The following is a 26,426-nucleotide window of genomic DNA, read 5'->3' as shown; positions in this document are numbered from 1 at the left end:
AAGAAAGAAAGAAAGAAAGAAAGAAAGAAAGAGAAAAAAAGAAGGGAAGAGAAAAAAAGAAGGGAAGGGAAGGGAAGGGAAAAGAAAAGAAAAGAAGAGAAAAGAAAAGAAAAGAAAAGAAAAGAAAAGAAAAGAAAAGAAAAGAAAAGAAAAGAAAAGAAAAGAATGGAAATAAGGCAGGGCGTGTGGGGTGTCCTAGCCCTGCTGTGGAGCCACACACTTACTCTTCTAGCATTAAGGTGGGAGGTTTGGGAGTTCAAGGCCAGGCTGACACGCATAACAAGGTTTTGTATTTTTGAAAAGAAAGAAGAAGCGCTTTCTTTTTCTTTTACTATAAAAAATTTCATACAATGGATTTTGATCATTTTTTCCCTCTCCAGGTTCCTCTCAGCTCCTCCTCACCTTCTGTACTCCCCAACCTTTATGTCCTTTCTTTCTCTCTCTCCCCCTTTCAAACAAAACAAAATAAGAAACAAGAAACAACAATAAAAACGGAAACGAAAAAAAGCACAAAGCAAACAAAAAACTAAAAATCAAAATCAGCAAAAGCTCAATAAAACAAAACACACACACACACACACACACACAAGCCCAAACAAAGCAAACTGAAAGAAAAAGTCCACAGAAGTGCCACTGAGTTCATGCCTGCTGGCCAAGAACTCCTGGGCAAGGTGCCTGCCCTGGAGTATGGTTGATAAGCCCAGTTACACTCAGTTGGAAAAGGCTGGCTTCTCCTTTGCTTCAAGCAGTGCTTTGAATGTGAGTTTGGGAGAGACTGGACCAGACAAGGCCAGTTCAGTCAAGTTGATGAAAATAATAAAAAGGTGGTACTGGTGTTAAAAGAGCAAGGGTCACAGGGCAGAGGGACTTACTTTATCTTAGATGGAGCTTCCTTTGGGGGTCATTGTCTTCTTTGAAACTCTCCTGAAAGCCTCAACCCCCTCCCCTAAAGTTAAAAAGTATTTTTGTAAAGACAGCCACCGTCTTCAAGGAGCTTCAAGTCAGGTGGGCTCCAAAGCAAGGGCTTGCAGCTGCAGAAGCAGCAGGTGCTGGGCTAAAGCTTTCTGCTGTCTGGATCTTAAGGTCATGAAACTGCTTCCTCCCCCTCCCTCCTCTCTCTCTCTCTCTCTCTCTCTCTCTCTCTCTCTCTCTCTCTCTCTCTCTCTCTCTCTCCCCTACTATCAGTCACACTGGACCTCCAAGCTCACTTTGCATTCTTTGCCTCTATTTTACTTCCCCATCCCAAACCCCGGCCATCTCTCCAGTTCCAGTTGAGCAGTTACCTTTCTGGATGCTCTGTCTGATCCTCCTGTGCACTTTGCCCAAGTTATTGTGTAGGCTTCAACTCTTCCATAAGGCCAGAAAGCAATCGAGGTGTGCCTCTTTACTATGATAAGTGCTCTGCGTAGCCACTAAACACAAAGGCCAAAGCATGGGAGGAGAAGTATGGTACCAGGATGAGTTTGGAACCACCTGGGCAGTTGGAACTTGGAAAGTAGACCTAGACAAATCCCGAGGATAATAGCCACCTTTGGGGAACAGGGATGAGAGCTATCTCAACTACCCTATACTCAATAAATATTTCAAAAAAATTTTCACTTCTAGGCAAGTTAGTTAGTTTGGAACTTGTCCTATTTGTGGTAGCGTTGTCCAAGGGACAGAATAAATGGGCTTGAATTCAGATTCTGGGTGCAGACTTCCACATTTCAAATGGATTGTTACTACTAGATTATTAATGGGGGAAAAAAAACTCTGCAAAGGTCCAATAGTTAAATCTCCTTAAAAGTAGTACAATCGCTGGAATAACTGTCACTTTTAATAAGGTTTGACAATTTCAGGTCAATCCCTAACGTTCTTTTACTCCACCTTTACTCATACTTCCAAAATGACTATGATGTTGTTAAGCACAACTGAGGTCACCACAGATCCAAGTGTGCACTCCCCCCACCCCACCCCATGCTCCATAGTGACCTTGGTTGTGTGCACATTTCCAACCAGCCAAGGTCCGAAGCCCTAGCTCACCGCCTTGTCTCTCTACAAGGAAGGACAAATGCTACACTGACAGAGCCGCGCTTCCCCAAATTTGCTTAAGAAGAGAGGTAGTGGACTCCCATACCCTGTGGTTTTCCTGTGCACTTCTCCCGCCTTCTGGAGGTCCCGAGCCTTCGCAGACGTCTGCCGAGGGGGGGGGGGAACTCCTGCAAGCCTCCGTTGGGCCCGGGACCCGAAGCGGAGCTCTGATTGGCCGAGAGCGGCGGAGGCGGGGTCTGCGCGCCCCAGAGGTTGCCCCAGAGGCGTGGTGAGGCCGGCGGGGCTCACCCCTGGAGCTGGTGCGGGCAGGAGAGGCTTGGGACTGGAGATGCGGACGCGCCGGGTGACCCCGGGCCTGGCGGCGGGGCTACTCCTGCTGTTGCTGCGGTCCTTCGGGCTTGTGGAGCCTTCTGAGCGCTCAGGTAACCGGGCGACCTCGACGCTGCTGCTCTGAGCATTTGCCTCCTTCGGGTCGGGTCGCGATCGCTTTGCTTTCTGTGTCTCTGGAGCAGACAAGCAGGGAGGTCTGGCCTAGGAGAGCATTGGGCAAGGCCATGTGGTGCCATGTGGGACCCTCTGCCTAGAAGAGGCCCACAGCTCTTTCCCAGAGACTTTTCTGCCCCTTGGTCCTCCACTGTCCCCTGAAATCATGCTTTCCTGGGGTTCACCACCTCCTTTTACATCCCTGTCGCCCCTTGATCGTCTTGGAACCTCCGGGACAATGATGAGCCTTCACCCAACACCGCAAGGACTCCCAGCCATCACGACTTTACTGTGCCCACTTAACGCAAGGAAAAGGAAATCAGGTTCAACCATTGTCCCCAGAAGTCAGCCCGGAAGGAGTATTAGGATGCCCTTCCCAGTCCCCATGAGCAGAGGCTCATCTAATCTGGTTATTATTTCCAAATGCTCCCCAACTCAGCTGGCCCCTAACAGAAGTGCAGGTCACTTCCTGTCAGTGGGGAAAGGATGCCTTCTGTAAAGCTCACCGTAGTGCCAGCAGCACCATCCCACTTAGCAGTTAGAGTTTTGCTTTTACTTTCTCTTTTTGCTTCAACAAAAGATGTGCCAAGGACCTTTTTTATTTAACTGAACTATATAAATGGCAGCCTACAGGCTGCAAACCTTCACCGGCTACTTCTGCTATCTCACCTGCGTGAAGAAGGAAAAGGTGGTCAAGATGTGTTTTAGGAAGTTCTGAGTATGCCTCTGGCTTTCTCTGGAGCTACGCTTAGTTACTTTCTGATGTAGATGGTGTCCAGAATTATGGAAAGAGTGCCCTGCAAGAGTAGGTGTCATCAACCTACCCTTTAATGAGTCCTGTCTTGACTGACTTTTCTCGATGGTCCTTTGACCTTCCGCACTGGAACAACCAAAGGAAATAATATAATAGAATCTTTTAGTGATATGAGAGCTCAATTCTGTCTGTTGCATAATCCGAGGAGAAAAATCTACCTGCAGCAGTCTACAGCAGAGAGCATGCTACCTTCCCTCGCTTCTCTCTTGGTTTCTACCTACATCTGGGAGTCCTGTTCTGCTTCCTTCACACATTTTAAGATTCCCTTAATATCCAAATGTCCCTGTTGGGTTTTTTGTTTGTCATCAACCTGACACGAGCTACTGTCATCTGGTAGAGGAACCTTGATTGGGAAAATTCTTCCATCAGATTGACCTATAGACAAGTCTGGAGAGGGCCCAGCAGACTGTGGGCGAGGCCTCCCAGGGACAGGTGGGCCTGGATGGTCTAAGAAAGCAGACTGGCCAAGCCGTGGGAAGCAAGGCAATCCTCTATGGCCTCTATTTCCGTTCCTGCCTTGAGTTTCTGCCCTAACTTCTTGATGACAGAGTCTGCTGTGAAACTGTAAATTGAAACAAACCCTCTCCTCCTCAAGCGGCTTTTGGTTGTGGTGTTTATCACAACAATGGGAACTCTGACTGAAGCACCACAGTCTCCAGACCCCATCCTGTCTCAGGAACCCAAAGCAGAGAATGTTAGGCTTAAGTTTGTTCCCATAACAAATGTTCCCCACAGGCATTTCCATCCCTTCTTCTGCACTTCTTTTTTTTTTAATTTAATTATTTTTATTTATATGAGCACACTGTAGCTGTCTTCAGACACACACACACACATCAGAAGAGTGCATCAGATTCCATTATAGATGGTTGTGAGCCACCGTGTGGTTGCTGGGAATTGAACTCAGGACCTCTGGAAGAGCAATCAGTGCTCTTAACCGCTGAGCCACCTCTCCAGCCCCTCTACTGCACTTCTAACAGCTGTCCTGGGTGGCTTTCTCTCATCCTCAGGCCAGGCTTGTAGCCTCATACTGGGGTGAACACAAGGAGAGGTTTGAGAGTTTTATTCTGTGTGTCTCTCTGTCTGTGTGTGTGTGTGTGTGTGTGTGTGTGTGTGTGTGTGTGTGTGTGTGTGTAAGCCAGAGAAGGGGACCCATCTCCTCCTCCATCACTCTCCACTTTATACTCTTGAGACAGGGTCTCTCACTGAATCCCAAATTCACCATTTTGTCTAGGCTGGCTGCCATGGAGCTTCTGGGATCTATCTACCTGTCGCTGCCTCACAAGTGTGGGGTTGCAGGAATTTGGAGTCATGCCCCCACCCTAACCCCTCTCTTTCTTTTAATTTAATGTGGGTGCTTAGGTTTCAAACTCAAGTCCTCAAGCTTGACTGACAAGCACTCTTACCCACTGAGTCATCTCTCTAGCCCAGAACTGGAGTTTGAGCTTCTATCTATTCTATTAGCTTGTGTAGCTGTGGGTCAGATTCAGGGTGCTAGATTCACTGTGTCATGTGTATGCAGGGAGCTTGGGCAAGCCTGGCCACCCAAATGCTGAAAATGTATCTGTTCTTGGGGAGAGGCCAAGCTTACTTTTTTTGCTTCCTTGGAGATCTAACAGCGTGGAGCAATGTGATCCTTTAGGGTAGCATTTTTTCAACACGGGGCTTAGGGGTCAAATGACCCTTTCATGGGATTGCTGAAGACCATTGGAAAACACAGATATTTATATTATGATTCATAACAATAGCAAAATGACAGTTATGAAGTTGCAACAAAAATAGCTTTATGGTTGGGGTCACTACACCATGAGGAACTGTATCAGAGGGTCACAGGAGAACCACTAATCTGGGAATTTCTGAGCATCTCACCCTTACCATCCAATCTAGAATTATTTGCTCTCTGATACCTAGTTTACCGCCATGACTCAATTGTCTCTTCAAGACTTGTTTGAGTAGCAAGCTCACACTGCTGTGTCTGTCCTCCTACATCTCTATGTTCTTTACACTTGACAGAGACTATACAACGTTTAACAACGTAAGCTGTGAGGATTCCCTGGGAATGATCGGTGTCAGCATCCTTGTCCTCTCTGCTTCCCGGTGCCTTTTCCCTTCCTCTGCATTTATAATTGATAGATGCTCATATCCAGTGTCCCTCCCAAGATATGCAGAGTTCTTTGTGCAGGCCTAAAATTTGGCCCTAGAGATTGGAAAATAAGAAAATGTTAAAAGAGATGATTTTCTTTGATCTAAATAAGAATGATTTTTAAAAAAATAATTTCCAAGCCAGACAGTGGTGGCACACGCCTTTAGTCCCAGCACTTGGGAGGCAGATGCAGACGGATCTCTGTGAGTTCGAGGCCAGCCTGGTCTACAGAGCAAGTTCCAGGACTACCAGGGCTACACAGAGAAACACTGTCTCAACAAACAAATAAAATGTAATAATGACAGTGCTCTTTGGCTATTCCCCTAAGCCTCACTAAAATCTCTATATAATATGAAGCATATAAAAAGGACTCCAAGTTATGTTTGGCTTCTTACCATCAACCACTGCCCTTTAGATTTGTCCTAAACACAAATTTGGAGATGAATGTAAAAACTCCATTGAAGAGCAGTGCAAAGATGGAAAGTGGACAGGATGTGATATAAAGCTAGAGATGGAATCCAGTTTGGGCCTTGGAAAGATCTCAGTGCAAGAATGCTTGTCTCGCAGGCTTAAGCTGCTGGTTGTGGTGCCCAGCACCACAGAAACAATCACTACAATTTGTAGTTACCTTTCCAAAATGCAATACATTTCTCAGATGGCTTATAGGCCCTTATAAAATAATTTTTCTAAATAAGAAATTATTTCGAGTTTATCAGTTTTCCTCCCCACTCTTCAATCTACAGTCCCATAACGCCACAAAGCAGGTAGACTGAACAGCTGTTGCTCAGGGCTAAGAATGATAGAGAAAACTAATTATGAACAAATAAAGCTCTTCTGCAGCAAATATATTATTTATTAATGCTTACACATACATTATATATGAAAGCTAATGACAAGTTCCTTCAATCATTAATTATGAATGGTTGTCCTGAGAAGTCTCATTTGGTGTAAGTACCAAGCACTGATATTGACTACATACTCAGTTCAAGCATGGGTTTAGTCTGACACGCACACCTACATTCAAAAGCACAAATCACTTAAGACACTTAGCCTCTCCTCCTTTACCACTCCATGTGACGCCACATTTCACTGCAGTCCGGTTCCGACGGAGATGCTAAGTCTACAAGTGTCCTGAAAGTACCGTAAGTGTAGAAATGAAAAGTAAAACTTTCTTCCGATGAGTGTTGATAAACGAGGCCTTCTTGACTAACTCCACATGTTCGTTATAAATGAAATTAGAATGACGTCAGATGCTACTAGCAGTACAGTGGTATGAGCTAATAATGTGGGTGTCTGCAAGAACATGCAATGACTTGAGCAAAGGTTCGTAAGACCTGGGGAGCTAGGACACTGTTACCTAGAGAAAGCATGGGATGCTAGCTCTGGAATGGCTTACCTGTTTCTCTGTGTAGCCCTGGCTGTCCAGGAACTTGCTCTGTAGAGCAGGCTGGCCTCGAACTCACAGAGATCCATCTGTATCTGCCTCCCAGGTGCTGGGATTAAAGGTGTTCACCACAACTGCCTGGCTTGGAAATGATTTTTTTTAATCATTCCACAGCTTTCATCTGAATTAGGGATTTAAGGGACACACACTATCCCTATGGAGGTCAGCAAACAACTTTGGGGGGTGGTGGGGAACCACATGCAACAGATGTCCCTTATCTGCTGTAGCTTGAGATACTTTGGAGATGTGGAAGATAGTAAGTCAGGTATTTGAGGGGCAAGTGACTATGTTGGAGGAGCACATTAGGAGAATCTTCCTTTTGACTCATTGTCCCCCCTACCTGTGACCATCAAAGAAAGAGTGACAGAGGGTGTCAAAGAAGAAAGGACAGCAGCTGCTCTACCAACCTGCCTAACAGCAGCTCCGTGCAATGTTTTGTTTTGTTTTTTATTTGTGTGTATGTGCACATACACGCACACTGCTCACCAACACACTGTCGTCGTGGAGGACAGTGATCAACTCTAGGTGTTGGTCCCAACTTTACACCTCATATGAGATAGGATTATCTTGGTTGTTTTCTTTGTGTGGCGTTTTGTTGTTTATTTGTTTGTATGTTTGTTGGTTGGTTGGTTGGTTGGTTAGTTGGTTTTTACCATTTATGCCAGGCTAGCTGATCTGAGAGCCCCTGGGGCCTCCTGCCCCTGCCTTAGGATTATAAATTAAAAAAAAAAATAGGATTACAAATGCTCAGGCTTCCCATCCAGCTTTTAGTGGGTTCTGAAGATTCGAAATGAGTTCCCCATGCTTGCAAGGCGAGTGCTTTCACCCAGTGACCCAATACTCTGTAATCCCTTTAAATTCGAATTTGAAAGCAGAAATAAATAGCTACTGCTTTAAGGTTTTCTCTGTTGTTCCTTATTGTTTTGTCTTACGGCTGCTACTTGAGACAGAACAAGAAAACAAAACAAAAATTCCATCCAAAGTTCACACGATCAGATAGAATTTTGTAGCTATGACTTATGTTGTGAAATTTCCCGTCTAGCCAACGGTGCCTGGCAGGACAGTCTTTAACAATTTAACCCATGACTTGAGAAAATTTCCCCCGTTTGTAAACCCAGCAACAGTAAAGCTGAACTCAAAATGAAAACACCTTTTGGGAACCAGACCTTGCGTGCTGTTCTGCTGAACTCTGGTTCATTGACAATGACTGTTAAACTTGTCTAAAATAGTCCAGCTTTCTGCTCATCAACATGACCATCTAGGCCATTCTTTTCTTTCTTGGTAAAAGAGCTGACCAATGTGTTTCATTGTGGTTTACTGTAATATATGTAAATCCTGGTCCTCAGACTCAGGTGTATAAGAAACACCAAATCACTTTGGTTTCAGAAACTCAATTAAATCTGATTCCAAGATCCCATCCTATTAAGGTGTCAATGCTTTTATCTCCACCTCTGTCCAGATCTTCCCCAGCTCCTTCAGAGTGCAGGGAGATCAGCTAAAGAGGCCTCATCTCTAGTCTTTAGCTTCCACAGGTTAATTCCCATTTTCTCTTGCTCACACATGCGAGACATGAGACCTGGTAGTGCAGGCTATTCCTGGAACCCAGGGTTTGGCCTCCTTTGGGTGATTTACTTGGTGAATCCCCAGCCTCCGACTCTCCTGGCAGTGCTGCCGTGGGGCTGGCCACAGGTTCCCTGCCCTCAGAGCCCAGATCCTCTATTTTCTCCCATTACTTACCCCAGTTTTTCTACCCCTGCCTTCTCAGAAGGGTTCCCTCCATTTATGTACAGCTTCCACGGAAGGCTCAGGAGAAGTGGTTTGTATGTAGACCCCACTCCCACCCTCTTCACCCCCGTTGCATGGCCACAGGAACCTGTACTAAGCCCGGGAACTTAGAGCCTTGGCCTTCGCCATTGGTAAGGGGGAAGAAGCTGAAGTGAGCACAGGTTCTGATGGCCTGACCACTGTGCTGTGGAAACCAAAACAGCAAGACAGAGCTGTTACTCAGGATGCGTTTACCCTGGCCACAGACCACTTGTGGAAGAAAAGGGAACCTTTTATGGACTAGAAAAATCATGTACACACTCTACTCTCTACTGACGTGGATCTGCGCATGTCAGTATCCTTGCATCCACAGTGTGAAGTACGTACAGCCTTACTTAAGAGAAAACTGAAGCACAAAAGTTAAATAATTTGCTCTGATCTCATAGGTAGCACAGCAGAGGCAAAGTCCGAGCCCAGGCAGACTGGCTTTAGGGCATACTGTGACCCTCACTTCTTGTGAGGTTCGTGAGTTTACCAAGCCCAAGGCGGGGATGCAGTCTAGTGTTAATCAGACTCCTCAGCAAACAAGCAGGAGCAAGGTGCGTTTGTCACGTGACTCCGAGACCCAAAGTGTCTCCCCTTACTGTCTCAACCCAGGTAATGATCCATTCACCATCGTCCATGAAAACACTGGCAAGTGCATCCAGCCGCTGTCTGACTGGGTAGTGGCCCAGGACTGTAGTGGAACTAACAACGCGTTGTGGAAGTGGGTGTCCCAGCACCGCCTCTTTCACCTGGAATCCCAGAAGTGCCTCGGCCTCGATATTACCAAAGCCACGGACAACCTGCGAATGTTCAGCTGTGACTCCACCGTCATGCTGTGGTGGAAATGTGAGCACCATTCGCTGTACACCGCTGCCCAGTACAGGCTAGCTCTGAAAGATGGATATGCCGTAGCCAGTACGAATACATCTGATGTCTGGAAGAAGGGAGGCTCCGAGGAAAACCTTTGTGCCCAGCCTTATCACGGTGAGTTACCAGAGAGGGACTTTGACTCTTTTGCTGTAATGTTTGTTTCATTTAAATGCCATACCCAGCACAGCTTTGTCCTGGAAACCTGACTGGGGTGAAAGGGAGCCGAGTGCAGTCTGATGGAGTGGCACCAACTACTGAAGTATCCCAGAAGCCCAGTGCATTTATTAGGGGTAGTGCAGGGAGAGGGGTTAGCTAGTCCTGGTGGCAAACCTCTGTGGGCTAGCCATGTCAGGCTGTAAACATCCAGGAGAAGGGAGCTGAAGGTTTTGCACACACCGGTCCCTGGTTGGTAATCACTCGTACTTGAACCATATCTTTCTGAGCCTGATCCATTATGGAGACGGCTTTGCCAACTTCCTGTGGTTCTGAGGCATTGGTCTAGACCTGGCTGTGCCCTTGTCATTTATTCACTGGGCACTACTTCCTCGGCTCCCCACAACTGAACACACACAACTCAGTTTAAATAAAGTCACAATGAGCAGTCACTGTGAGCTACAGTCTTACCACACCTAACGGTACCCCACCCTTCCCCTTTGTAGACAGGGCTAGAAAAGCTGAGGTGTGGTAGGTCATGCAGCCTTTTGGTGTGGTAAACTTAGAACTTGAATTCCTATGCCTTGTTCATTTCCCTCCTGCGACGCCATTAGGAAATGCTATGCTGACAGGAAATATTTCATATAGGCTAAAGGCACATAATCTAATAATATTAACCGAACCCTAAATTTAAAAATATAAGAAAGGAAAAGAGGTGGTTTATTTTTCATGCCTAGGAATTTTAATATAATAGAACTATTTTGAGTGCCTCACTAGTGTTTGTAATACTTTCATCTTTGGCATAGGTGTCCCATGTTGCTCTTTGTATTTCTGATTTGTCATTCTAACTTTCAAGTTTTCTTTGGCCATTTCCAAAATCAAGTATATCAATATTGTCATGATCTTTGCTCTAGATTACCAAGAGTCTTCAAGTTTAAAAAAAAAATTACTTTACTCTGAGAATTTAGTGCAATATATTTTGATCATTTTTACTCCCAACTCCTTCTCCTAATTCCTGCCAGGCCCACCCCCACCCTACCCCCGACCTTCTGAGCTTCCAATTTTATTTTATTTTATTTATTTTAATAACACACCGACTCTACTTTGTGTTGTTCATGTAGACCTAGCAGCGGGACCTCCCTCTGGAATGTGGTCAGCCTACCAACACACTCTTAAAGAAAACCCACTCTCCCCTCCATTGATGTCACAGGTCCTCAGTTAGGGGTGGGGGTTCAAGGACTCCTTCCCAGGCCAAGCTAGAATGTTGGCTGGCTTGACTGTGCACATATCTTATGCAGACTTCCACAGCTGCTAAGAGATCATGAGGGCAGTAGTCCTGTCATATCCTGAAAACAAAGGTCACTCCTCTTCTCCCAGACCTCTGGCTTTTTTACAACTTTTCCAGTCGCTCTCCTGAGATGGTTCCTGGGCTTTGGGAAGGGGGTGTGCTATGGATGTTCTGCTTGTGTCAGAGCACTCTACTTGTTGTGCTTGGCCACTTGTGAGGTTTTGTGTTCACCAAAAAGACTTGGGGGGGGGTGTCTGAGATGAAGTCTGAGAGCTGAACCAGTCAACAGGTAGAGAGATATAAATTTAGATAGTGGTTTTATATCATTGCAGATGATAGTAGTAAGTTCATTCCTAGGGCCTTTGAGATCTCTAACTATAAATCTTGACTGTATTTACATACCAGGCATGTATTTCCTCCTGTGGAGTGGGCCTTCAATGCAATTGGGAATCGGTTGGTTGGTTGCCCCGTTACCTTTATGCCACCATCCCACCTAAGGGCAATTCTTGCCACTTCTTATCACTGTAGCTCACAGCATTCATAGCTGGGTAATACTGTCGCTGACTCCCTCCCAGTCCTGGCAGACTGGATAGCATCTTCCAGCACTCCGGAAGCTACCCAAGCAAGGAGAAAACTTTCTGGTCAATACCACCTGATTTCTCCATGTCCTGTGACCAGTATGTGTAGTAGCTTCAATAATAGGGTCTCACTGTTAAGTTCTGATGGGCAACCAAGAGCAGTGTCAATAGCCTGATTGTGGGGGGATCTTTGGGACACCTCTGGCCAATCGCTTGAGGGGACATATACCACATTCTTGGTGAAGGTTGCTTTTATTTGACAAACCTCTGGCTTCTGGAAGGTACATTATCCCTATGTAGGGTAACTCCAAGTAAATTCTTAAATACCACCTGAGTTCTACTATCCTCCCTTGTTTTGAGAGCTTTCTTCCCTCTTTCTGAGTCTATTCAACTTACAGAGTTTGAAGGGAAGATAAGGACTTCCTCCTAAATCTGGCCATAGACTCCGGAAGACAATTTAAGTCCCATCCAAACCATTATCTGCTCAGATTTTTCTGCTTAAAGAATCTCATTCTTTTTCTTGTGAAGACCAAAAAATATATAAAAATAAAATCCAGGAGTGTCTGGTTCTGCTCTTAATAAAGAAATATTGGAAACTCGGAGATGGGGGTTTTCTTTTCCTTCAGGTCATGACCATTGAATCATTCAAGTGTGTCTATTGGCCAGCCTCCTCTGAACTTTAGAATTGTTACCTGAGGGTCAAGGAGCTGGCTTTGTGGGGAAATGGATTGCTCTGCATGCTGTGCATGAGGATCCGAGTTGGAATCCTTAGCATCCATGGAAATCCTAGTTGGACGTGGTAGCCGGTTTATATGCCCTGGAGATAGAGACAAGACCTCTGGCTAGCAATGGAGAGCAATCTAGGAAGAAAACCTATGTCAACATCTAGCCTCATACGCATGTACACAAGAGGACATACACATACAAACATACATGCACTGCAGAGAAAGAAATGGGTGACAGAGGGAGAGAGAGGAGAGAGAGACAGAGACAGACAGGGACAGACAGAGAGCACAGGGGAAAGACAGAGTTGTCGCTTGAACTTAAAGTGATTGCCATCTGGATACCCCTTAAGGACAAGCTTAAATACTGTGCAACATGATTCTCTAACGTGGCAACTAGAAGGAAACACTGAACCCAAAAGAATGGCTCAGAGTGCATTTGTGTGTGTGTGCGTGTGTGTGTGTGCACACGCGTATGCATCAGGGGCGACACTCCCCTGGGGCTTTGCTTTTCTGCCCTCCGTCCGAGAGAATAATTGTTATCTTGGACTCCCTCGGTCCTTAGAGTGTCTTCATTTCAGCGAAACTTGCCTTCTTTCTTATTTTATGTTTTCTTATTTATATATCAATATATAAGTGATCAGCAGCACAGAAATGGGGAGAGAGACTAAGAGCCCTGCACATCAGTACCCAGGAGAGCAACAGAGCCCAGAGCACAGCCAACAGGGCTGAATTTAATACTCGAAATGCCCTTTTAGACACATAGAGTTCTGCCTAATAAGGATTTACATCTGAGGTCAGGACCGCTATTGAAGGGGAAGGACTAAGAGAACTGAAGGGGATGGCAACCCCATAGGAAGACCAACACTCTCAACTAACCTGGACCCCTGGGATCTCCTAGAGACTAAGCCACCAACCAAAGAGCACACACGGACTGCTCCAAGGCCCCTGGCACACATGTAGCAGAGGACTGCTTTGTCTGCCCTCAGTGGAAAAGGATGTGCCTAATCCTGTAGAGACGTGATACCCCAGGGAGCAGGTATCCTCAGGGAGAGGGGAGCACCCTCTCAGAGGCAAGGGGGAGGATGAATGGGATGAAGGCCTGTGGGAGGGGGACTGGGAAGGGGACTGGGGGGGCAGCAACATCTGGAGTGTAAATAAATAAAATAATGAATATTAAAAAGAGAGAGAAAAATTTATACCCGATTTTAATGCGCACAGAGGTCAAGGCCAAAGCTACCTCCGTGCTCTGAGGCTGTCTGGGTAACTGACACCTCTCACTCTCTACCAGTCAGAGAGCTGCAGGTCCCTTGTGAGTAGTTGTCCCTCTTCTCCTCCCACCTTTAGCTTTAACCACATACTAATCCTGCCAATCCTAACTTGCAAATTTGCACGTGCCCCTTCCTATTCTAAAGCGAGGAACCTTCTCTGGGCCCGCTCTCTCTAACTCCTGATACTGATCCATGCCCACCCCCGTGGTCTATCTTTACAAGGATAAAGAAAGCAGGATATTCAAGCCCCCACCACATAAAGTCCAAAGTTACCCAGCCTGTTGTTGAAAAGCTGGGGATCAAAGTGAAGATCCATTTCCCCTACATAACCGTTTCTATTCCTCCCTTAGCTTTTGCTGCCTGTATAATATATATATATTATATATATATATATACTTTAACAATATTAGCATTTATTTACCATTATATTTTGGGCTCCCTCAAACTTTACCGTAAGAATCGTCTTTACACAAAAATGCTTTAACTGTAAAAAAAAAAGTTTATGAATGAATTGCTTTTAATTAGATCCGGTATATACAGTTATATCCTAAGATATCTTGGCTCAGCTGGCATCTTAAAATGACAGGTGTTTATTGACTCCTGTAGAGAATGGGCGGAAGCTATGTGCGCTTGGTGGCTCTTTGGAGCCTGCCAAACCCCAATTACTAACGGATTCGGTTTCCACGTAAGCACCTGACCTCACAAGTCTGTGACAGTGGCATCTTCAGTTGTTGGTTTGAAGATGTTGTCAGCCTAAACCCACACAGTGAGAGAGGATTCTTGTCAGGACGCCTGTAGTAATAAAAACATCCATGGGATCCAGGCAGGCCAACACCAGCAAAGGACAATTGAGAACAAAACGCTTATGTTAACAGAGAGCATAGTTAGCCGCCTGCATCCAGCTTGCCTCTTGTTTGCTTGTTGGTTTGCAGTGCACTATGTGACACAGAGAACTGTGACAACCGTCTTTGAGCCATGGGTACCTGGAGACCTGCAGAAGCAGTTACTGGTGTAAAGTTGTTGGTGTGTGCCAGTGACTACTCCAAGAGGCTGTCCTTATCCCTGTGGTCCGTGATGATTGGGACCCGATGTGTGAAAGTAGTTATTCTTCTCAAAAGTGGAAATCTCACCAACATCTCTGATCTCACAGGCTTGTGGTGAGGCACAAGGACAGAAATGTGTCTGAAAGCACTTTGCACACAGAAATAAAAGGTTTTAGAAAACCCTGAAGGTCCCAGCAGCAGCGTTGCGTCAGGCTCAGGGATTGTCCTCTCGGTACTGTCATAAGGAAGGGAGATTGGTCATGCGCCTTGGGGACATTTTTGGTGCGGTCAGATTTGAAACATATGTGATGAGCAGGCTCCTTATAAAACAAAAGGTCACACCACCCTCTTTAGCAGAATCCTTCCCTTGAAAGCCACCTGTGTGCCATAGGGAAACAAAACAAAGATGCTTTTTCTACAGAGGAGCATCCGGATGGTTCCTACGTCTTCTGTACTGCTGTGTAATACCTTCCAAACTCAAGTCGTCTCTCACTTGGGCATATGAACACTGCAGGATGAGGAAGGCCATAGATAGAATTATATGCTATCTCAAGCATCCTTTAACACACATCTGCGAGTCTTTCTGAGGGACTCTAAGGCCCAATGAAGATTAATGAGATCTGATGCCTGCGCTCTCCTGAATGGCCATTCTTTCATGGGATAATAACCAGTTTTGAAGAAATTGAAGCTATAGACAAAAGGTGACAGGAATAGATACGTGGTTAGCTGCTCTATAAAGCATGTTTCCAAGAAGACAGTTATTGACATAGTATTGAGCACTTCCTCTGGAGTTCCCAGGCATAGCTGCTTTGTGATAATTTCCCAGTGCCTCTCTGGGGACCAGAAAAATCACCAAAATAAAAGTTACCCCATTGGTCACCAACTTCTCCCATGACTGCCCTATTAAGGCCAGTTTTTTTTTCATAACCTGAATTACTATATCCTGACTCACTCCACGCATCTACTCAGGAATCTAGCAGCCCTCTTCCTTCACTTCCTCAAAGCCACAGCCTCAATTCCGTTGGGCAACAATAGCCTTTGTCCATCTTTCTAATCCCATAAGTGGTTCCTAAGCCGACACATAGGTCAGTGATGCCAGTCTCACACTCACTAAAGAAATGGAGGTGAGTCTAGTTGGGCTGCCTTGTCTGGCCTCTGGAAGAGGATGCGCCTAGCCCCACAGAGACTTGATGTGCCAGGGTGGAGGGAAACCCAGGGGGGATCCCCCACCTGCTCAGTGGAGAAGGAGAGGGGAAAGGGAGGAATGATTGTGGATGGCAGGGAGGGGGCAGAGAGCAAAATGTAAATTGAATAAAAAGGAAAGAAATGGGGATGAATTGGATCTCTGTCAAGATACCCATTTGGAGGAAGTACCCGTGTCTGCCCACCCCACCTCCATTCTGGAATCAGTCTCCTCTCACTTGATCAAGCCAGGGTCTTTCATTGCTACCTTACATCACAGAAAAGAAACCTTACATTTTGCTAAATACACAGTGGGCAACCCTGGAGTTAAACACAGATAGTCCCAGTTCGAAATGCAGAAACTACGCCTGCAAGAGACTCCAGCATTCAAAGGACAGAGGAGAGCAGTCAGTCTCTGTGCTCTTTCCACAGTATATGGCCCGCTCAGATATTGTAGGCTCAGAAGTAAAAATCAACACTCTTCCTTTAAATGTTTTAGAAATTAGCTATCCTGCGCTGGTTGCTCAGCCTTGAACTCTACTCTTCTTCCTCCCCGTCCCACAGAAATATACACCAGAGATGGGAATTCCTACGGGAGGCCGTGTGAATTCCCTTTCTTGATTGGTGAGACATGGTACCATGACTGCATTCGTGATGAAGATCATAGTGGGCCATGGTGTGCCACTACCCTAAGTTATGAATATGATCAAAAGTGGGGCATCTGCCTACTACCAGGTATGTATGGGCTGGTGAACTCTCTAATAGCAAGAAGAGAGTAGCGTTTGTAGGAGGCAAAGGGAGGAAGGAGGAGTTTAAGAGGACTTAACGTGTCTGCAGCAGATATTAGCCAAGATAAGGAATGTGCGTTTGCAGTAAGGGGAGAAAGTTGGGTACAGCTTTAATTTTGCCTTCAGAAGCTGCTCAAGAAGAGAAGCAGGACCGTTTGTGTAAGATGGGATTGGGGGAGGGCATTGGGGAAAGCTCAGCACAGCAGGTGGGAAGTCATAGCTTCAGGAGAAAGTGGGGCATGGGACACGGGAGCTTGTCTAGAAGGAGATCGCCTTTGTGAGTTTCCTGAAGCAAACCAGAGCAACAGGTACAGATGAGCTGAGCCAAATTTAGGATTGTGACTACTTAAAATAAATCTGTGCCCTGAAGCCAAGGCTGGAAGAGAAAGAGATACCTTTGGCCCTCTCCCAATTAGTGATGGTGTTTGCTCGCCATGCCATGCTCGCCATCAACAGATAAGGGTATGCTTTCAAGTTGTTTCTCATTAGAAGAAACCTATCCAGGGTGCTAAAGCATTCATTCCTCTTTATAGAAATGGACAAATCAAAGACGTGCTCATGTTACGGTCTGGTATATAGCAGAGACAGTTTCTTAGCCAATGGGCGAGAGCTACAGTAAATCACAGTAACTGGCTGTGTGCTTAAGAAACATTGAATGCCAAGTGTGAGAGCTGACTCTCACCACCTCAGCACTCACAAGACTGAGCCTGGAGAACGATGAGTTTCTGGTCAGCCTGAGCTGTAGAAGCGTGGGGATAATCTCTCAAAGAAAATGAACGACAATAGTTTGAAAGAGTCTATTAAAAGGAGAGAGAGAACTTCGATGTAAATAATAATAATAGTGAATAATTAAATGACCTCTTGCTTTAGTTTGGGTTTACACTAATGTGACAAAACACCATGACCAAAAGGCAAGTTAGGGAGGAAAGGGTTCATTCGGCTTACACTTCTGTGTCTCTGTTCACCGTTGAAGGAAACCAGGACAGGAACTCAAACAGGGCAGGAACCTGGAGGCACAGGCTGATGCAGAGGTCATACAGTGGTCTACTTGCTGGCTTGTTCCCTATGGCCTGCTCAGTCTGCTTTCTTATAGATCCCAAGACCACCAGCACAGCAGAGCACCACCCACATAGACTGGGCCCTCCCCCATCAATCACTAAGTAAGAAAGTGCCTTACAGCTCTGTCTTATGACAGATCTTACAGCAGTGTTTCTCAATTGAGGAACCTCCCGTCTGATAAATCTATCATGTGTCAAGTTGGCATAAGGCTGTCAGTACCCCATTCCCAGCGTCAGGCACTGTTCTAAGCCTTCAACATCTGTTGTAACCATTCAGGCCCCATAACAACTACAGAAAAGCACAGTGAGGCCAAGGTGGACCACGTAGTTGCATAAGGTCTTGAAGGTCCAAGAAACCTGGCTGTGAAGCCTTTGCCCCAAATGGCTCTACTTTCCTGCCCAGAGAAAAGGTAGCCTGGTGGTATCGTATGCTGATCCCTTCTTAAGAGACCCTAAGCTTCTGACCAACTTGAAGAAGTTAGACAGGGCCAGCAATTCTATACATTAGGGGACACCAATACCAGTTGGAGTGTTTGTTAGAACAGAGAGCCACCTCAAAAGGTTCTGAGTCAGTGGATTTGAGGTGGAGTCGTTTCACAAGTTTCCAGGTCATTGTGATGATGCTGAGCCTGAGGACCTCTCTATGAGAATTGCTCTTCTAGACCAAGGCCCGGGCTTTTTAAACACCTGGAATATTTTTAAAAGTGCACAGTGTTTGCTTCTTATCATTTATAACAAGTGAATTGTGGCTAAGTGTTCTGTTTAACTCCCACTATTGCTTGGGTCAGAGATTTCAGGTGAGAGGAAGAAGCCCTGGTTGATGGAAAGTCCTGCCAGAGTCAGACCACACTTCTGTGAAGCCTGGTAGAGAAGCCAGTAAGATGCCCATTCTGCAGCATATTTGCCTGGTCCGCCTTGTTGTCTTGACTGAACTCTGCCTATGTACCTAGCTGCCTTCTTGGGCAGAGGGTGTTCGTGCATTTGTGTATCTACCAGAGTTGCCACATTCTCAAATCTGAGGCTTGCTAAGCCATGGAGGTAGCGTGGAAGAGCAAACACACTCTGTGCAGTCAGCAGTGGATCTCTGAGAGCCTCTCCAGTGTATAGAACCACGAGTGTACTATTCGGGGTATAACTGGTACTATTTGGTGTGTAACTAGTAGTGGAAAGCCCCTTTGAAACTCCCTGGATGGAGCATTAAGTCACGTGATCCAGCCTGAATTGGTTTTCCCTCTCTCTGGGATCACATAGGAAAATGAGTATATGTTGAACCAGTTATCTCAATATCTATATAATTTAATCATGGTACAATGTGAAGATTCTTTATCTGAAACACACATTTCTATATCTATATCTACATCTACATCTACATCTACATCTACATCTACATCTATATCTATATCTGTCTATTACATAGCTTGGAGGGGGAGGGTATTTAAGTGGATAAGAGTGCTTGCTATGCAAACATGAGAACTTGAATTCAAATCCCTGGCACCCAAATTTTGAAAGAGAAAGCTATACATAGTTAAGGATGCCTGCCAGTAACCCCAGTGCAGTGGAGGTCGAAGACAAGAGGATTCCTGGGGTTTGCTGGCTGCCAACGTAGCTTCAGGTTAACTGATATATTCTGTCTCAGGGGAAGGTGAAGAGAGATATAGCAGAACACCTGATGTCTCCCTCCTGTCTCTGCTTGCACATACACACACCAGCACAGGCACCTGCCAGCACAAACATGAGCACAAACCCATGCTTGCACAAACCACACACACACACTATAAACCTTCTGTACTGCACACTCATGTTTTTATGCCTATATGTGCACATGTAATGTGAGTTCTACATCATTAATTGTATTCATGTAGTCAATCATCTGTCCAAATATAAAGGAGAAATTTGGGCTCAAGTTCTGAAATAAAGACGTCACTATGCTCTGTGTCATAGCCATTTTCCACTATGCACTGTGTCTTGGCCATTTTAATAGCATCTCTGTGCATATGGTACTTTCTAGTCAGGCTACAGACAACAATCTTTGCCAAGTTCAAGTGAGCTTATTTTCCATTGGCCTAGTGAGCCACACCTGCATATACTGAAGCCTCCATCATCAGGCAAACGGCATGAAGGAACACTGGTACAAACATGGCACTGTAGCTGACAGGACATAGAGGGAAAGTAGAAGAGTTAGCCCGCTTGAGTCATTTGGTATGCTCTGACTTTCATTTCAGTGAATAATGAAAAGACCCAGATATCTTCCATGTGGTGACGGCCTCCGTTTTGGCACGTCCTAAGAGAATGTAAATTGACTTGCCATCTTGTAAGCACGCCAAGTAACAGAAAACACTATTTCCTTATTTTACGATCATTAATTTATCTCTTTATCAACAGAAAGTGGCTGTGAAGGTAACTGGGAAAAGAATGAGCAGATTGGAAGTTGCTACCAATTTAATAATCAGGAAGTTCTGTCTTGGAAAGAAGCTTATGTTTCCTGTCAGAACCAAGGAGCTGACTTACTGAGTATCCACAGTGCTGCCGAATTAGCCTATATTACGGGTAGGTTTAACTTGCATGTGGTAGAGCAGACAGCTGGAATTGTAAAGATGCTTTCTTCTTCTACACTGAATAACCAGGCATGCTCTTTTGATGATATCCTTTCTGGCCTCTCTTAAAATCTATACCTTCACATTGAAGCGTACAACAAAAAAGGGAAGGGGGGTTGAACATAAGCATATTCCATGTGTTGAAATGCACCTCGTGATAGAAACAAGAGGGGAAACTGATGTTTAGAAAGCAAGTTAGAGTACAGGATGCAGTTAGTGCCCTAATCCTAAACGGACAGAATGGAGAGGAGAGGGCGAACACTAAACCCCTGGACACCACAGAACAGAGAATTCGAGGAAGACAGAGCTGGTAGTGAATCATGCTAGCTGACCTCAGTGGAAAGTCTTCATATGGGAGAGGAAGGCACAGGGACAAGGGGAGGTTTAGGATTTTCTTTCAATGTTTTTAAAATATTGTGCATATGCACACATGTGCATGCCTGTGTATGCATGTGTTTTCATGTGTGAATGTCAGTACACTGGGAAGCCATAAACGGGCATCAAATCCATTGGAGCTAGAGTTGCAGACTGTCATGAGTGCTGGAACCTGAATACAGGTCATCTGCACCCTTGACCACGGAGTGGAGCCTCCGCCCCGGGAAGGAGTGCTAAAGACATGCTTAAATGGACAGGGGAACGCACACCCGGCCTCAGTGCTTCACAAAGAATTATAAGCAACTAAAAAATCTTGAGAGTAGGAGGAGCAGTCCTCCCTGAGGAAGAGCACACTGACTAGTTATCCAGTACCAAATGGTCAACCCTGAGAGCATCCGTACAAGTGACATTGTACACACAGAGCAGGGTGTCTTTGTATTTCGGTGTATGTACATAGCATATACATATATGCATGTCGTGACAATCATTGAAAAAGGAGGCTGTGAATTTAGAAGAGAGCAGGGAGAGGTGTACAGGGCAGTGTAGAGGGAGGAAAGGAAAGGGGGAAATGATGTCATTGTACTATTAAAATCTCAGAAAATAAAAGGAGTCCTAAAGTGGATGAATAACAAGGATATGCAGAGTGGAGTTTGTTTGGTCTTGTTTTATCTTCAGGGTAGTAGAAATTTAAAATATTATATACATACATAAATTCATATATACACATATGTAATATATGATATATCATGTATTTAGTTATATATTATGATATATATTTTGTATATAATGAAAATATCATTCCCCAAAAGCCTTTCATTTTAGCAATCAGTGCTTGATTGACACTGGGAATCTATTTCCAGAAATAAGAGGTGGCCCCTTTAGTGAGTCCCTGGAAATCCTAAAGGGTTTTCTTTTTCTTTCTACCTGTCTTGCATCTACTTAGTTATTTCTTTTGAGGTTTATTGTTGCTGTCAATACATAGATGTGGTGATAGATTTGGGTTGTTTGGACTCATCATATTTCCTATATAACTGCCCTTCTCAGGACCTACAACCAACCAGGTCCCCCTAAAACTCCAAAGAGAACCCCACATGCCCCAGGCAGGAACACTTCCTAATTTGTCTTCACCCTGAGAATTTTCCACCTTGAGCTGCTTGACCTGCACCCCAAGGCTAGGACAGTCCCAAGGCTAGGACAGTCCCAAGGCCAGGACAGTCCCAAGGCCAGGACAGTCCCAAGGCCAGGACAGTCCCAAGGCCAGCACAGTTCCAAGGCCAGGGCAGTCCCAAGGCTAGGACAGTCCCAAGGCTAGGACAATCCCAAAGCTATGACAGTTCCAGGCTAGGACAGTCCCAAGGCTAGGACAATCCCAAAGCTAGGACAATCCCAAAGCTAGGACAGTCCCAGGCTAGGACAATCCCAAAGCTAGGACAATCCCAAAGCTAGGACAATCCCAAAGCTAGGATAGTTTCCATGCTAGGACAGTCCCAAGGCCAGGACAGTTCCAAGGCTAGGACAGTTCCAGGTTAGGGCAATTGCAGCCTTTCTGAAGGAGCTGTAGAGTTCTGTGGCTCAATTTAGGCATAAGTTATCAGGCTTGTCATCGCTCACTGTGGAAGGAGGAAGAGAAATAGGCAGTCAGACCTGAACAGAAACCTCAGGGGCAGCCAAATGTGTCTCAGGGAAGTATTTGCAAGTTATGTATCTGGCATGAGGTTACTATTCAGAATTTGTACGGAACTCAAATAACTCAATAGCAAAATTTGATCAAACAAGAGCTATAGACCTAAATAGAAAGTTGTAAAACGCCACAAAACTAGTCAACAGATAGGTTGGAGTTTTAAATGCTCAAAATAACTAACCACTAGATAAATACAAACTAATGTCACAGTAAGATATCACTTCTTTACATTATAGTGGCTATTAAAAATAAATTAATAATAATAATAATTGTGCAAATGAGGACAGTCTAGAAAACTGAAAAGTAGTGCAACCATTGAGGAAGTTAGTATAAGATTCCCCAGAATATTGAAAATAGGACTATCTGGCAGCTCCTGTGCTAGGTACACAGCCTAGGAAGGAAAAGAGCATGCCAAGGAGATGCCCACTATTGCACGTTGATGGCAGCGCTACTCACGGTGACCAACATAAATAACCAACAGCAATCGACAAGGATTTCAACCACCCAGTGAGAGAAAGAAAAACTGGCATATACTCAGTGGAAGAAATCCCTGGCATTTGTGACAGTTCAGACATTACGCTAGGTGAAGTAAGGGGAGGCACGGAAAGAGGAACACCACAGGCTGTCAGTCATAAGAGCCATCTAAACTCCTGATCTCCTAAGAGCTGAGAGGAGTGGGAAGGGAAAGCTTCGGAGAGCAGCAGGAAGGAAAGCCGGGGGATGGGGAGAGGTCGGTCAGTAGGTACAAAGTAACATTTACAACGGAGTGGTGGTGTTCCCTTGCACAATGAGGTAGGTGATGGTAGTTGTCAGTCATACCCTGTATATTTCAAAATAACTGGAGAGAATTTTGACTGCTTTTATCACAAAGAAAAGATAAGTGTTTAAAGTGATAAGTGTGCCCATTTCCCTGATTCAACTGCACAGTACGTCAAAAGTTTCACACAGACCCACAGACACATATAGTTACTATGTGCCAATTAAAAACAGACAAAAGGAAACAGAGTAAAGGACTTGCCTGTTCCTTCAGTCCAAGGCTCTCTGCTGGCAATCATCTGTAAGACAGTGCAAGTGTCCTGGGCTGTAAGTAAAGAAAAAGCCCAGCTCTTGATGGTCTACATAAGCTGTCTCTGTCCTACGTATCTACCCGACAAGTACATTTAGGACGTACCCATTTCTCATTTACATCCACTGGCTTAGCAGCATGGTAGAAAACTTAAATTTTATAATTCCAGTGACGCCAATACAAATTAAAAAGACAGTAAGGAGACGAATCCGGGACTTTAGTTCAAAAAGATCCCATTATGTTAGTCTGTCCTTGCTGCCTACAGGTACGCACCAGGGTTATGCAGCAGTAGTTACGTCCTGTGGGGGGTTATCTGAGAAACCTTTGTAGGAAGGATGTGGCTGAATCTGTAGTGGATAGGAAGGTACTCCTAGTATCCTGCTTGAACCATGGCAGGAAGGTGGAAGTGAATACAAACAGCATTCGAAATATCAGGGGACATGGTTAAGTCTGGAGCACCAGAAATACTTCTTAGTTTGCAGGACTTCTTTTGGAATGCTGGAAAACCAACTGCTTTTACTAACAAGGGGAACCATGCATTAGATTTCATCTTCAAGTGTGCTCAGTAATGGTTCTAGCAGCTGTTGCAGGAGCTTGTGGGGAAAAGGAGAAGGAAGAATTCACAGTTCTTGCCCAACCTCAAGGCTTCTAACCAAACACCTGCCCTCTCTTTACTCAATAAAGCATCGCTGCCGTCTACTTCCTTGGGAAAGGTGGGCAAACTTTCTCACCCCCTTACTTCTAGCTGTATCTAGACTGTGGTCCCTCCAGCTCCTCCAAAACTCCTCCCTTTCCCCAAGACCTATGTGTCTTACCGGCTGTACTCCCACGCTCCCATCCCGATCACGATGCTGACTCTTTCATTTGCCAACACCCTGCGTAAACATCCACCATTGGAGATATGCTTATGTCTGGGTCCTGGGAGCCTCCCTCCTCCTTTCTTAACGAAGCTCCTTGGTAAGCCCCCAAAAGGCCTACTTTAAACATTTGGCTTCTAGAGTCGTCAGGGAGGCAAAGATTAGGTATAGTTAAAGTCGCTCTTGAAAGGTTCTCATAGTCTGAATATGATTTTTCTCTGTGTAATCCCTATAGTCTATAATACTTACACATAGGCACCTTATAGGGAGATAGATAGGGGCATGGTGTAATAATACACATATTCCCCTGTGAGTAATTAGGAAACTGTTAAGTAATTTTCAGCTGAAAATACCCAACAAGTTTATAAAGATCCCATCCCAGCCTCCCCTTGTCATTCATAGACCGTTTCATCTGTTGCTCTGTCTCTTCTACCTGGCCTTCAATTAATTTTTCAAATTCTTCCCTCATGGTCTTGATAAAGTTTTTCTTTCCAGGTTTATGACCTCTAGATGATGTCTTAGTTTTTTCTTTTTCCTTTTTCCTTCTCTTTTCTTTTCTTTTCTTTTTCTTTTCTCTTTCTCTCTTTTTTCTTTATTTACACTTCAAATGTTTTCCCCTTTCCATGTCTCCCCTTCGGAAACCCCCTATCCCTTTCCCCCTCCCCCTGCCTCTATGAGGGTGTCCACCACCCACCCACTCCTGCCCTGGAATTCCCCTACACTGGGGCATTGAACACCCTCAGGCCCAAGGGCCTCTCCTCCCACTGATGTCCAACAAGGCTATCTTCTGCCACATATGTGGCCAGCACCATGGCTCGCTCCATGTGTATTCTTTGGTTGGTGGTCTAGTCCCTGGGAGCTCCGGGGGGTCTGGCCTGTTGACACTGTTGCTCCCTCCAGTCTGCAAACACCCTCAGCTCCTTCAGTCCCTTCTCCAACTCCTCCAAAAAGACAGCATTTAATTGGGACTGGCTTACAGCCTAACAGGTTCAGTCCATTGTCGTCATGGTGGGAAGCATGGCAGGATGCAGGCCGACATGGTGCAGGAGGAGGAGATGAGAGCTCTACATCTTGATCTGGAGGCAGCCAAGACGAGGCTGTCTTCCATACTGGGTAGAACTTATGCACAAGAAACCCCAAAGCCCATGCCCAGAGTCACACATGTATTCCACCAAGGCCACATCTACTCCAACAAGGTCACGCCTCCTAATAGTGCCACTCCCTGTGGGCCAAGCATTCAAACACATGAGTCTATGGGGGCCAAACTTATTCAAACCACCACAGTAAAAATCCTTACAACCATCCTTATGTTCTTTATGTTCTTTCTTCATGATGTAAGGACTCATACAAGCATGGGCACATCCATATTTTGTATCCACATCAGGTAGCATATAGGCAACTAGTCTCACTGTTGACATTATTTATACTTCCCTGTCCCCTTCCCTTCTTTTCCCGACGGTTTTGATTATGAAATAATAAGATTGTATGATATGTCTTCCTGACAACAAGAGTGTGTGTGTGTGTATATATATATAAAACTCTCATATCCACATTGAACACACAACATAATAGTCATGAAACGGTTCCCATACATATTTGTAACCCAGAAATCCTTTTCTGTTTGAGGGGTCCCCAGTTGTCCCCCTCCACGAAACTGAACTTTCTATGTGGTAAATACTTTATGGTTTTGATTTTTATATTCATAAGCCTGGCAAATATATGGGCTTTATGGCTTTGACCTGTCAGTTTGGGATACAATCAGATCTTCAGAATCTGGGCAGAGGATGGAAACTGCTTTTCAGGAAGCCTTCTCCGTAAGGACTTAGTGAGACTGCCACTCAGAACATTCTTTTACCGCAGAGGAGAGAGAACTGGGCATTGGGAAAGCAGAATTGAACAAATTTATTAGACTGTGACCTTCTCAAAAAAAATGAAGTTTTGTTGTCTCTTAACATGGCCTGCCTTTGTTGCCTAGACAGTCCTAGTGAGATTCCTGTTTCAGTTAAGACTTTGGGGATTTTTTTGTCTATCAATAAAAACCTACTTTGATTTATATAATTTTGTCATTGTTAGAAATTATGTAATTCTATGTGTCTCTGCGTATATATGTGTGTATATATGTGTGTGTGTGTGTATCTTGTGCTTTTTCTTTGGCCCTTTATCTTCTATTTGTTATCTT

At 45.0% G+C, this 26,426-nt stretch overlaps 1 protein-coding gene and 1 long non-coding RNA gene across 3 annotated transcripts in view; one reads left to right on the top strand and one right to left on the bottom strand.

Moving 5' to 3' along the window:
* Positions 1-2,162, bottom strand: part of LOC115032789 — a 27,885-nt gene extending 25,723 nt beyond the window's left edge. The window contains exons 1-2 of the long non-coding RNA XR_003838422.1: positions 2,117-2,162; positions 1,284-1,412 (exon numbers count right to left, since the gene is read on the bottom strand). This is a non-coding gene — a long non-coding RNA (uncharacterized LOC115032789). The remainder of the gene's footprint in view (positions 1-1,283; positions 1,413-2,116) is intronic.
* A 151-nt stretch (positions 2,163-2,313) lies between these two features.
* Positions 2,314-26,426, top strand: part of LOC110284217 (lymphocyte antigen 75) — a 127,621-nt gene continuing 103,508 nt past the window's right edge. Inside the window, exons 1-4 of one of the 2 annotated variants that reach the window (XM_021149939.2) lie at positions 2,314-2,453; positions 9,334-9,705; positions 16,393-16,563; positions 20,057-20,221. In XM_021149939.2, the coding sequence (XP_021005598.1) occupies positions 2,360-2,453; positions 9,334-9,705; positions 16,393-16,563; positions 20,057-20,221 (802 nt within the window). In that variant the 5' untranslated portion in view covers positions 2,314-2,359. The remainder of the gene's footprint in view (positions 2,454-9,333; positions 9,706-16,392; positions 16,564-20,056; positions 20,222-26,426) is intronic. The other variant, XM_029474603.1, reaches the window with a different exon arrangement.

The sequence above is a fragment of the Mus caroli genome, chromosome 2, assembly GCF_900094665.2.
Source record: "Mus caroli chromosome 2, CAROLI_EIJ_v1.1, whole genome shotgun sequence".
Lineage (NCBI taxonomy): Eukaryota > Metazoa > Chordata > Mammalia > Rodentia > Muridae > Mus > Mus caroli.
This window is presented reverse-complemented; position numbering and strand designations above follow the sequence as displayed.